Source organism: Triturus cristatus, chromosome 5_2 (assembly GCF_964204655.1).
Source record: "Triturus cristatus chromosome 5_2, aTriCri1.1, whole genome shotgun sequence".
NCBI classification, from domain to species: Eukaryota; Metazoa; Chordata; class Amphibia; order Caudata; family Salamandridae; genus Triturus; species Triturus cristatus.
In genome coordinates, this window is record NC_140588.1 from 984,232,923 (window position 1) to 984,246,085 (window position 13,163).

Consider the following 13,163-nt stretch of genomic DNA (forward strand, 5'->3'; position numbering starts at 1 on the left):
GAATCCAGACACCTCGTGCTCCATGTTTGTAATCAGTAACGTATGCCAGCCCATCCCCCACCCCCAACAGATATGGTGTTGGCAGCTCTTTCACAGCATTAAAAACATTTCATTAATTTGGTCCGGTGTTTGTGGTGGCTTTTGGCAAGGAGAGACCCGCAGCTTCTGCCGTGACTCTGGCTGCCCGCCCGGGGTAATGGAGTGAGACAAAGCTAATTGCGTGCGATTCCTGGGCTGCTGGTATTTGGTGTGCCTGCACTTTCACCACATGTGGTGTGTGTTAGTGAGCGAGTGAGTGGAGAGATGGCTCCAGGCTGGACGCATAAAGTGCTCTTACCCACGCGTGTTGCTTGACAGGGGCTTGCTGCAGTTGTGACAGGGGCCAGGTGAGTGCTCACATCCTCTGCGCGGAGCTTGGAGCAGATGGAGGGCCCCTCGACTACCCTGTTGTGGTGTAGGCTCCTCCTCCAGACAGGTAGATCAGTGGGTGTACGAGGGTGACTTCATCCCGCTATGTAGGTGACATCAGAGGTGCCCAGAGTTTTCCAGTTGCCTCCTGTCTGGCGTGAGTAGTTCATCCCGTTTATGCAATGTACATTAAGGATGCTCTTTTCAGAATGCAAGGGAAATCGAACACTGAAAGCACTGTTCTCGTGTTCCCCTTTTTGATTTGTGTCCTCCTTTTTGATTTGTGCCCTGCTTCAAAAATCTCGAGGTTCTCTGTGACAGATGTGGGCTGCCCCTGCCAGGCGCGCAACACCCATTGGACTCAAAGTGCTTCAGCCCCCCTCCCCCCCCCCCGTCGTGTGTGGCAGCCCGGGATGAGCCCGCTTCCCGGGCAGACACAAAGCCGCGCCCGAGCACTTCACAGGTCTTTAAAAAGACCATTTGCATGTTAATGAGGCCTCGCTGTTGTTTCACCCCTTCTAAGAGCCCCTGCAGCTCCACTCTGCCTAGATTCAGCCCCCCCACCCCCGAAATCAGCGCCACTCTGCCTAATGTTTAAAGATTCAGTCCCCCCCCCCGAAATTTTTGCTTAGCCCCCCTCCCCCCCGAAATTTGGCTCTAGTTGCGCCTCTGGCCCCTGCTATCCTGCCTCAACGTTGTGTCTGGATAGTTCTAAACAGATCCCGTTACACATAAGGGAATACATGGAGAGGAGCCATGATGGTGCCGGACGCTAGTTCTTCCAAACCTCCTGTCCTTTCTGTTCATCCGGACAAGGTGGTTCTGAGGACACGTCCTTCTTTCTCGCCAAAGGTTGTCACGCCCTTCCACATAGGGCAGACCATCACTTGGCCCACCTTTTTCAGCCTCCGCATCCTTCATGGGAAGAGGAGCGGCTCCACCGTCTGGACCCTAAACGTGCTCGTGCATTCTATCTGCAGCGTACACTGCAGTTCCGAGTGGATGATCAGCTCTTTGTTGGCTACGTGGGCGCCAAAAGAGGTCGGGCGGTGCACAAACTGACCATTTCCCGGTGGGTCGTTCTGTGCATCAAAGCATGTTACTCCTTTGCCAAGAAGGAGCCTCCTGTGGGTCTGCGTGCCCATTCGACCAGGGCAACTGCAGCCACTACTGCCTTGGGACGCAGTGTCCTCTTGCAGGATATTTGTCAGGCAGCTACGTGGGCCTCGCTGCACACGTTTACCAAGCACTACTGCCTTGACAGTCAGGTCTGGAGAGACGGCTTCTTTGGCACTTCTGTGCTCCGTGACTTTCTGGTGTAATCTTGTTAGCAGCCCCACCACTGGGGTTGGTATTGCTAGGGTATCTATTCTAAGGTAAGGAATCTATCACTAACGTGTCTCTTTCAGATGCACAAGTTACTACTTGTGTAACGATATATCTGTAAGAGACATTAGTTAGTGATAGATTCCTTACTGCCCCACCATCCTCCCCGTTCTGCGAACTGATTACTAGGGTTAAGGTCATCCCCTTTTAGGGCCCTAGTTTTATGCACCAAAGGTCAGTTTCTCGCATGACTCTGCGTTTCGGCGCGGAAAGTTGTGTACAGAACTGATGTCAGCACACATGGGGGGCGCCTAAGTTAGCCTCTGTGACGTCGTCCCGGCGTGCACCACACCAGTGACAGGCACGGAGCCGCACAGCACCACATACTGGCACGCAGGGGTACTGCTAAGCAGAAACCTTTCCAGATCCAGACTGACACCTGGGGAATATTCTAAGGTAAGTAATCTATCACTAACTAATGTCTCTTACAGATATATTGTTACACAAGTAGTAACTTGTGCTTTAGGGGCACCCTGTACCTTCCTCAGATCCAGCAACCACAAGAAAAGAAGAAAAGAAGGACGAAAAGCCGTGCAGAGCTAACAAGAGGACGACGCCCACTGACTTAGCCCGAGCCCTACAGGCCTGTCTCCCCTCGCACCTGCTCCTGCGAAATCCCGGCGTGTCCAGCAGCCAGCAATCTAAAAAACCCCGGAGGACCTGCCTGTCTTCACTTTCCAAGCTGGTTCTCCCATGAACACCGGACGTGTTTGAACTGCAGCTTCTGGTGCCAGCCAGGAACCGCGAATCCCGCACACTGCACCCGCCAAATCCGGCCCGAGCTCGAGTGGACAAATACCACGAGGAGGTCCTCCCTGGCGATCCTGACCTGCGGTCCGGCGTCCCCTGACCTGCCTCAAGCCTCCTGACACCTGCAGCCTCAATCCAGAAGACCCCCCCCCACCGCGACCAGAGCGTGTAAGAAAATCTGACGTCCCAAGGCACCCCTGCACCAGACGCCCCACGGCCTTGTGTGCTCAACCCAGCGGTGCCTAACCAACCCTCAACATCCCAACTTACCCCTCGAAGTGGTGGTCACTCCTGGAGGATCCTCGTCCCCGAGCCTGCAGTGTTTCTTTGTACCGGAGAATCTCCATTGAAATCAACAGGGCACCCGACCTCAAAACAGCACCCTTAACCCGGCCGCCCCAGTGCAGCTGAGGGTGCCCCTTTGGTGCTAACTTGTTCCCCAAATTGCCCTGAGCTTAACCCTAGGAGCTTTGCTCCCACAACTCCGTGGCCTGCATGCCAGCAGCCACCAACCGTAGTCCCCCTATCCTCCATAGGCTAACATTGGGCCTCAACACACTGCACCTGGCCGCCCTAGTGCCACTGGGGGTGCAACAACAGTGCATCACTGACCCTGGGAGACTCCTGAGTCTTGCCCCAGAACCCTAACTTCAAAGACCGAATACTTACCTAGAAACCGATAACCTGTTTTTCCTCATAGAATAACATTGAGTGTCGACTTTTGAAAACTGAGAATATTCCTTAAAAATCAACCGATTAACCAAAACGTATTTTCTCAACTGTTTTCAGGAGATGTCCCAGTGCTGAATCTAGGTATCCAGCACTGAGTAAGAAAAAGTAACTTACCTGCTAAGTGAACTCCCTCCCATAGGATAACATTGGTGATTCTTTGTGAAAAAGTTTGTGTCAACTTTTGAAATACAAGAATATTCTTTAAAAATCGTACAAACTACAAAAACGTAATTACTTACCTGTTTTAAGTAAATGTTCTAGTGCTTAATCTAGGAGTCCAGCACTGGATTACAAAAGTAACGCAAAATTTGGTGCTGACCACGATGGACAATGGGTAGAAGGCACTAACCAGGTACATCTTGGTGTAAGAAACTGGCTCTATATATGCTGCACCAAAGTGAGGTACAGTGTGTATAGAGTCCAAGTGTCTCCAAAGGTAGGCAGAGGTTAAAGTTAGATATAACCTTACTCTCTAAAGTGGTAGCTTGGTCAAGCAGTAAGGCAGTATCAGAGGACAGTGTAAAAGCATTTGTTGCACACACTCAGTCAGCAAATGGTCTCACACACTCAATAACTGAACTCTAGGCCATTGGCTTATATAAAAAAATATTTGTTTTATTTTAGAACCAACAATAGGTATTAAAATATACTTTCTCAGAATGAGATGCTTTAGTTAAATACTTTTGCAATATGCAATTGACTTTTGTAGATAGTTATAGGTTGTTGCAATAGGCAACACAATTTCAAACACAATAATGCATTGAGCTCAATGGACGTTTTTAAGTTATTTGCAATAATTACTTTCAGGGTTACTTTTGTAATTCCAGGACTGGATCCTAGATTGTCTTGGGACCGTTCTTAGAAACAAATGATAAAAGTCGACTTAGTTACTGCTGTGATTTTTTGGCAATATTTTGCTATTTTAAAAGTTGACACATAGAAGAAATTTCATAGAAAACAGTCAGTGATTCCCTATGGGAGAAAATTCAAGTTGCAGGTAAAGTAGGTTCTCGTTACTTTTGTAATCCAGTACTGGGCTCCTAGACTCAGTACTGTGACCTCTATCGAAAACAGGTAAGTAATTACGTTTTCACAGTTGGTACGATTTTTAAAGAATATTTGAAGTTTTCAAAAATTGACACTCTGAAGAAATCTCACAGAAAAACAGTCAATGATTTCCTATGGAAGAAAATTGGGTTACTGGTAAGTACGGTTGTGAATATTTTTCAGGGTCAGTGCTGGGCACCAAGATCCAGCACTGGGATCTCTCCTAATAGCAGGTGAGTATTTTCGTTTTCGTTACTCGGTTGATTTTTGGTGAATTTTTTAAGTTTTAGAAACTCCACACTTAGAAGAAATTTCAGAAGAAACCAGTCAATGTTACCCTATGGAGGAAAATTGGGTTATCGGCTTTCGGGTAAGTACTCGACTGGCAGAGTTAAGGTTCTGGGCACAGACTCAGGGGCCTCCCAGGTTCAGGTAGGTACAGTTGTTACAACCTCAGCGGCACAGGGGCAGCTGGGTGCAGAGTGAGTTAGGCCCAATGTTATCCTATGGGAGGTGGGAGGGCCTTGGTTGGTGGCTGCTGACGAGCAGGCCACGCGGCTGTGGGAGCTGGACTCCTGGTCACTTGCTCAGTGCAAGTGGGGAAGTAGATAGGTGTAGACGTTACACTGCCAGGGCCACTCGGGCGGCTGGGTGCAGGGTGCATTTGAGCCTTCTGGCTCAATGGATTTCAATGGAAAAGCTCCTGGCTGAACAAAGGCTGCAAGCTCGGGGACGAAGATTCTTCAGGTGCCACCACCACTTTTCAAGTGGTAAGTTGGTAGTTGGAGGATAGGTAGGTACCCAGGAGTTGGGCACAGGGGGCTGCAGGGCGCCGGGTGCAGGGGTGCCTTTTGGTGTCGGGAAATCTTACCCTCTGTTGATCGCGGTTGGGGGGGGGGGGGGGGTACCTGGTTCTGAGGCTGCAGGCGTCGTCAGGAGCGTCGAGGGGAGTCCTTGGGTGCCGGACTCGAGGTCACAGTCGCCGGGGGGGGTCGTCCTCGTGGTCTTTGCCCACTCCGGCACAGGCCAGGCTTGGCGGGTGCAGTGTGTGCAGGGTTCGTGGTTCCAGGCTGATGCCAGGGATTAGAAGCTGATTTTGAGCAGAACCTCTGCTCATGGGAGTCCCGGGTGCTTAGAGCCAAAAGGTAGCCAGGTCTTCCGGGGTTTGTGAGGTTGCTGGCAACAAGAGGTGCCGGAATGTAGCAGGAGCAGGTTCGAGGGGCGCCAGGCCGATAGGGCTGGGGCCAAAGCAGTTGGTGTCTTCCTCTTCTTAGAAGCTTCTTGCTCTTCTTTGTTTTTCAGAATCTGGAATCTAAGGAAGGAAGGTTCATGGTGCCCCTAAATACTAGATTTAGGGGCGTTACAGGTAGGTAAAGGGCAGGGACCAATGGGTCCCTGTCCTGGGGTGGGTACACACCCCCTATTCTCTCACTCTCCTGTGGGAGGGGGCAGTAGCCTAGTCCTGATTGGGCAGGGCCTCCCTTCTTCAAGATGGCGAGGGCCCCGAGATGTGCTTCACCTCGCCTCCCCCACCTGAGGGGTGGGGTTGGCAGGCTGGCACATCCCCTATCCTTACTTGGGGTTTCCGGCCAGGCTTCCCGCCAGAGTGGGGGCAGCGAGTGGCCTGGGGAAGCTCACAGAGGCGGCATGCCTTTGAAGCTTCCCCCTGTCCATGCTGGGGGAGGAGACCTAGCACCTCGTCCAGGATGTGCATTGTTGCAGGCCCAGGAGAGCGGGGGCTCTCCTACCCAGGGGTCCAGCAACATGTCTGCTGTGTGGCATCCTAGGCAGCCTCTCGGACCAGACGTGGATTGTAGGTTAGGTTTCAGGAGGCATCTCTAAGATGCCCTCTGTGGTGCTTTGTACATTAAATCCCACACTGGCATCAGTGCGGGTTTAATGTGCTGAGAAGTTTGATACCAAACTTCTCAGTCTTCAGTGTTGCCATTATGGTGCTGTGGAGTTCGTGTTTGATCTCCCAACACCATGTACTCTTAAATGGCAGCACCGCACTTACAGTGCCCAGGAATGAACCTGGGTACTGTAGGGCACAGGGCTCCTGCTCCCGTGCCCACACCACTGCCATAGGGCACCCAGCTAGAGGGGTGGCTGATGTATGCCATAGCAGTGTAGGTGGTGGGCATGGCACACAGGGATGTCGACTTTGTTTTGTTTTGTACCCAGACACTTGGCCTGCAGAGGCAGTGTGTTTGTGTTAGGGCACAGGGCCTCTAATGGTGGCACAATAAGTGCTGCAGCCCTTAGAGGCCTTTCCCGGTCACAAGGCCCTGGGTACCTAGGGTACCATTTACCAGGGGCTGACATTCGGCCAGGGTTTGCCAATTTGGGTTTGAGGTTTTTAGGGAAGGAACATAGACCCTGGGCACCTGATTGGCAGGAGTCCAGGGCACACTCAGTCAAAGTGCATTCAGCAATTCAGCAAAAAGTGGGGGCATACCATGCAAGAAAGATGGCACTTTCTCACAGTGACCTCAAAAGAATCATAAATATTGCTAACTTTGTTCCTAAAATTGTTGGCTATATAATCACAGACTCCTTGATTGCTTTCTGTGGCCTTTTTTACTGGGTAGGGAAGTGAGCTTCTTTACAACCCCAAAAAATTATTTTGTTGAATTCTTAGCCTTCTCAATTTGTCTAATAAATTCCCTTTTCTGCAACCAGCATGATCTTGTATTTGGCCAGTGCAGACTTATAGTTACTTTTTTCTAGTATATCATATTGTGCTCTCCAATGTCTTTCCCATCTATGACATTTTCGTTTTTTCTGTAGCAGTGCCTCTGTAAACCAAGAGGCAGAGGGGGTTTGCCTATTGCCTGAAATTTTTCCAGTGGGCACTGTGGCCTTATAGGTTCATTGAGCCAATCTGTATATTTGCTCGCTGCTAAATCTATATTTGTACGGATATATTCAGGTGGGTTTGGAGCATTGTCTCCAAATTGGCCACAATTCGCCATCTGAATTCCCAACCCCTTTCCCCAGCCCCATGATCGACCGACCAACCACCACCACCATCATATTTTTCCATTTTTAAATTGCTCATTTAATGGGTAGTAATATTGTTCAAACTTAAAAGTCGAACAAATCAGCAAACTGTAAAGATTTATCTGTTGAATGTATTTATGATTTTTAGCCTTAATAGATGTGAAATTGTCATGTTTTGGGCATACAGATTAGTATATTACTGGTCAACAGAGAGAAAAATGAGTGTTTGTAACGAAATGTATACTTTTATCTTTGTGATCGGTAGTTTTCAGTATAAAAAATCTCAATGTTTGTAAATTGATTTAATGCTTAAAATTGTTTTCTTTTTTGATTCAAATAGAACAATTCTGAAGATGGCGAAGATGATGAAAATGGCGATGATGATTCAGATTCCAAATCCCCTGGGAAGGCTAGGAAGAAAATCAGAAAGATTCTTAAAGTGGAGAAACTAAGAACAGAAACTCAAAATGCATTGAAGGAAGAGGAGGAAAGACGAAAACGTATTGCAGAACGAGAACGTGAAAGGGAAAAACTGAGAGAGGTATAGACCTATCCCTGCAGTAAAAATATTTTTCATGATTTAGTTTCAATGGAAATAACTAGTTTGAAATATTACACAGTCTTCAATGTTTTGGACTTTGCCTGTATGTGGTACACTTGCTACAGTGTATACTTGTGATCAATATCAATGTCTGGTTTATAAATGTGCAGAAAATTACATTAGTATTTTGCATTATAATGGTGTGAGACATTTGTTCCTTTAGAAAAAATTCATTTGAAGTCTGCAAAATTCGTTATCCAGATTAGTCCTGAAGACAAATGTGGTTTAGTTATTTATTGTCCACGGATAAAATGGGACCGATCACTGCACCAAAATAGATATCGGCAACTTTACAAAGGACTTTGATAGAGTAGAAGGATGGATGAAGAAAGTATATATATATATATATATATATATATATATATATATATATATATATATTCACTGAAACAACCATAGGTTTCACACATGTTATAGTTAGCGGAAATTTTACTGATAAAAAACCAATGAAATTGCCCCGTTATAGTTAGTGCTGGCAACTATAACTCAGGCGACCGCAATCCTCTGCTGATGCTAATACTGTATTTAGACACTTATTTGCCCATGTCTTCTTCCATACATTTTTAGCTATACATATATTACAAATATTTTTTTTTATAAAGACACATATGTCATCAGCAGAAGATTGCGGTCGCGTGAGTTATAGTTGCCAGCACTAACTATAACGGGGGAATTTCATTGGTTTTTTATCAGTAAAATTTCCGCTAACTATAACATGTGTGAAACCTATGGTTTTTTCAGTGAATTTGCAAGGTTTTTTAAATGCTAATTCCTAACTATAACGTGTGTGAAACCTATGGTTTTTTCAGTGAATTTGTACGGTTTTTTAAATGCTAAGTTACTTTACGCCATTCGAGGCGTGCGCGCCCACTTAACGCAGTGCGTTCCGTGCACGGTTTTTATCAACTTTAATAAGCCCTGTACATTTGGTGGACTTCGGCCACCAAAAGCACAGGGGGTGGGGTCAATGTGGATAGTGTTTTTTTTATTTCGATTTTATAATTTCATGTTGCCAAAATAGTTTTTTTACTGATTGAATAAGCCCTGTACATTAGGTGTCCTGCGGCCACCAAAAGCACAAGGGGGTGGGGTAAGTTTGGATAGTGTTTTTTTTATTTCTATTTTTTACCGTACGCTTACGGTAAGCGTACGGTAAGCGTACTCGGCGAAATTGCCGAAAAAAAAATAAAACCGTTTTTGCTCTTGGGGGATGTTTGGGGACTCCCTCAACATGACTATGTGGGAGGGAGTTGTCAAAACAGCCCCGTAACATGTTTTTGGGCATCATGTTTGATAAATAACACTCAGTGCGAGAGACAAAATGGCGGACGCCGCTTCCTGGTTTCGGCCGATTCGAATGTTTACTAAGATCTAAGAGCCAATCAGAATCGCGCTCGCGCACGCCACCGTACGCGTACGGTAAGCGTACGGTAAGCGTACCGTAAGCGGGCTCAGATATATATATTGATTTAAAGGCTATTTTCTCAGAATCTACTGAACAGATTTACACCAAACCTACAAAAGGCACTTCCTTGACATAGGGACTACCTCTCTGCCAAATTTCTAGTAATTCTGTTCAGCCGTTCGGGCTGTAGCTCGTTCTAAAGGTCCTATGGAAAAATGCATGGGAAAAACGCGTTTTGGGACCCCCCTTTTATCTCAGCCCCCGCTTGACGAATCCCCCCGAGACTTTCAGGGTAGGAGCGTAGCGTAGCGCCCCACCTATTTTGAGAAATTCGCGAGGATTCATCGACCGGCGCCAAAGTTATTCAAAATAGAATGTTGCGGATTTCCTATGGAAAAGGGGTCCTAACTATAACTACCTACTGGCGACCGCCAGTAGGTAATATATATATATATATATATATATATATATATATGTATATATATATATTTTTTTTTTTTTCGAATCCAGCTGACTGTACAGAGGCTTGTACAGGGTCATAGACAGAGATACAGTCCATAAGTGGCTGGACGGATATCTGTTTTATGAGAGCAGAAGTTTATGGCTACTGCGTCCTTATGTAGAGTTTTTTAAAGAAGTCTTCAGGTCTTTCCTAAATTGTAGCAGGGTTGGGGATACTGACGGATATGTGAAAGTCCTTTTAGATAGTAGGATCCTAGATTGAGAAGTCCAGGGTGAATCCGAGTAGTTTGGTATTGGGTGATAGTTGAGAATCCTTCCTAGGTTTATGTTGCCAAGCTGTATGTGGACTGGTTATTGCTTCTTGTTTTTATTTTGATAGCAGAAATTCTATTTTGCTGTGGTTGAGTTCTAGATAGCTAGATATCAAGGTTTGGGTGAGGTGCAGGCAGTATTTGAGGCTTTGGCTATCTTGAGCTTGGGAGACTTTTAAGTAAGTTGTGTGTTATCAGTGTATTGATGGATTTTGTTTCGGTTATGGGGAACTCCCAGTGGGATCCATGTAGAGCTTGAAGATGATTGGCTTTACCACTGGGACTCCACTGATAGACCTTCCTAAAGCACCAGCTGAAGCCTTGACCTGTTTTGGGCCCTGCACCGGCTTTGGTGCTCATATCGGTCTTGGTGCCACAACCCACACCAGACCCTGGAGCTCTGACACTGGACGGCGAAGCGCAACCCTTAGTGCTTTCCAAGATGGCTCCACTTCTAATTCGATCAAGAGCACACCCTGATCCCACTGGGTGGAGCCTTTCAGCAACCCATGGGACTCTGACACTCGGCCCTTGCCTCAAACAAGGGTCCAGATCATTCACAATTTATTTGGCACTGAATCTGATAATGCTGGCTATGTGAAGGGGATGAGTTTGCTCAGGCATACACAGAAGACAGTTGGTATAATGAGCTGCAAGATGCCTGTGCCTGGATAATTCTCCAGACACTGGGCTGGTTTTCCCGCCTGGGCCAACTAATGAGGAAAGTGCCTCCTTCACAGTAGTGATGCAAAGTATGGCTGAGGTTCATGACCTCCTATTGCTTAGTATGGAGGTAAAAACCATTGTTCTCACCAAAGTTCTCCATCTCTCGTAGATGACTACTTAGGCCCTTCATCGGTCATGGACAAAGTAATGTTCTGATGACTGGTAAATAGGCAGATGGCAAGGCGTCACTTACATGCCCCAGGTGACCCAACTTTCTTAATGCTGCAACTGACTCCAGAAAGATTTGGGGGAGGGGTGTCGATGGAATCCTGGGGGACTCGGCCCTTTCCCACCACTTTCAAAAACCTTAGAAGTCGGAGGGCGTAAACCTGCCTCTGTTTTGCTCCCAAACTCAGTCTCTGGAGACGATTCAGACTCTTGTCTCAGACAACCTGAGTTTCTGGGTCCTTTGGTGACGCCACATGAACACACAAATTCTGTGAAGCTATGCTGCGTCTCTTTGGCATGCTGCTGGCTCCCTTAACTTCGGGTCCCAAGGAACCGCGAGGATCTCTGACTTGGTGTTTCGTTGGTGCCAGCTGGAACATATGGATCCCTCACTGACTTTGGTGCTTATATTAGTCTTGGTGCCACAACCAACACGGTCATCTGCTATCTATGCTCTGGGTTCTGAAGTGCAACCCTTAGTGCTTTTCGAGCTGACTCAGCTGCGACTACCAATGAATGCACAGCATGAATTTACTGTACTGGAGCCTTTCGGCAACCCAACGAACTCTAACACTGTGCCCTTTCCTCAAGGAAAGGCTGTAGGAACGTACCTCTTTTTGACAGGGCCACCCCCACTTTTTGCTCACTGGTATTGATTGGAAGTGCGCTGGTTCCCTGTTAACCATGGCCCGGTGTCCATGCTCTTTCCCTAAAACGATACAAATGTTGATTGTAACCCAGATGGCAAGGAATTATCCCCCCCTTGTTGGACTTAGACCTGAGAAACACCACCCCTTTCCCTGGGACCCACTGGGCACCAGAGCAGGCGGGAAATTAGATATCCAGGAGGTGTTTTTCACCCACAGGCTAGTCCCACTCCTAAGGTCGGCTACCGGAAGTGAACAACCAGAGTATGGTTTCATCATCTTGGTTTATGTTGAAAAAGGGACTCCTGGGTCAGGGTTATGTCCACTCCCCCCACAAAGTAGTCATATATGTGGTGTAGAGACCCCAGGGATAGGTAGCCCATTGACTACTACCTTGTACTTCCCTAAACACCCCTAAACAGAGTATTTAGGGGTCCCCCTACAACTGACTGACAGATTTGACTACCTGGAAACAGAAAAAGGCGAAAGAAGAGACCACGCCGTGAGCATCAAGGGCCTGCACAGAAACTGGTGCCAAACCCTGCCTTGCTGTTTGCTGCTTAAAAATTGCAAAGACCTGAATCGTCCTGCAGCTGCATCCCAAACACTTGGAGGACTGTCCAGCACTTCGACATCCATCTAGCATCTCCCTTGGGGTGGAGGAGCCATCTCCATGCATCTGCAGGCGCTGACCGCATCTGCCCGGTTCACTGTGTTGTTAGCCATTGGGCCCACCGAGGGTACAACACTTCAGGAGGAGGTTTTTATGGCTCTAGGAGGTCAGCCCATCTCTCTGCCGAGTTTCAAGATGCTAGACCCTCCAGGAGCCCCCCTGCATCAATGGCCTGAGAACCAGGGCACTTACACCAGCCAAGGCTTGTTTTCCGTCCAGCCCAGACACCACCACCTTGGAAGCCTTCCTGCACATCGAGGGGCAGCAGGACAGACAAGACTCATGACCAGAGTGGCCCTGCGGTTTTCTCTTTTCCTCCTCTACAGGTGACCGACAACTGTGAGAGCCTAAAACCCACGTGGACAGCTAGCCTAGTACCCCTAGCCCGGGTTCATGACTTTTGACTGTGTCCCCGTGGCTATGTTTGCGTAAGGCTCTACTCCTTCTTTGTCAGGGATTAAAGTAACTACTAAGGCAAGTAGGCACTATACGTAGCAATAGAGAACATGATATCAAAAAGTGGAATGCTCTTATGTGAGTGGAAAAAGGGGTGACAAGAAAATAAGTAAAAGGAAAATAAAATGCGAGTGTGACCTAAAGTTACAGAGTCTGGACTAGGAGCGGGACAGGCAGCAGCAGTTAGTGCTTCATCCTCATTCATTCCTTTAGGGATTTTGGAATTGTAGAGGATGATGTAACTGGATTCCAGCGTTCTAAGGGTGAGTTGTCTGTTACCTCCCCTTGGGTTTTTGGGGACTGTGTCCACCACATAGAATGGAAGATCTTGCGCCTTACCACTATGGGCAGTGTTGATATGTCTGGCGACAGGGTAGGCAGGGTCATT

At 47.5% G+C, this 13,163-nt stretch overlaps 1 protein-coding gene across 2 annotated transcripts in view; it reads left to right on the top strand.

Moving 5' to 3' along the window:
* Positions 1-13,163, top strand: part of ATRX (ATRX chromatin remodeler) — a 1,501,634-nt gene that overhangs the window by 683,425 nt on the left and 805,046 nt on the right. For both annotated transcript variants that reach the window (XM_085608236.1, XM_085608237.1), the window contains exon 15: positions 7,667-7,867. In XM_085608236.1, the coding sequence (XP_085464362.1) occupies positions 7,667-7,867 (201 nt within the window). The remainder of the gene's footprint in view (positions 1-7,666; positions 7,868-13,163) is intronic.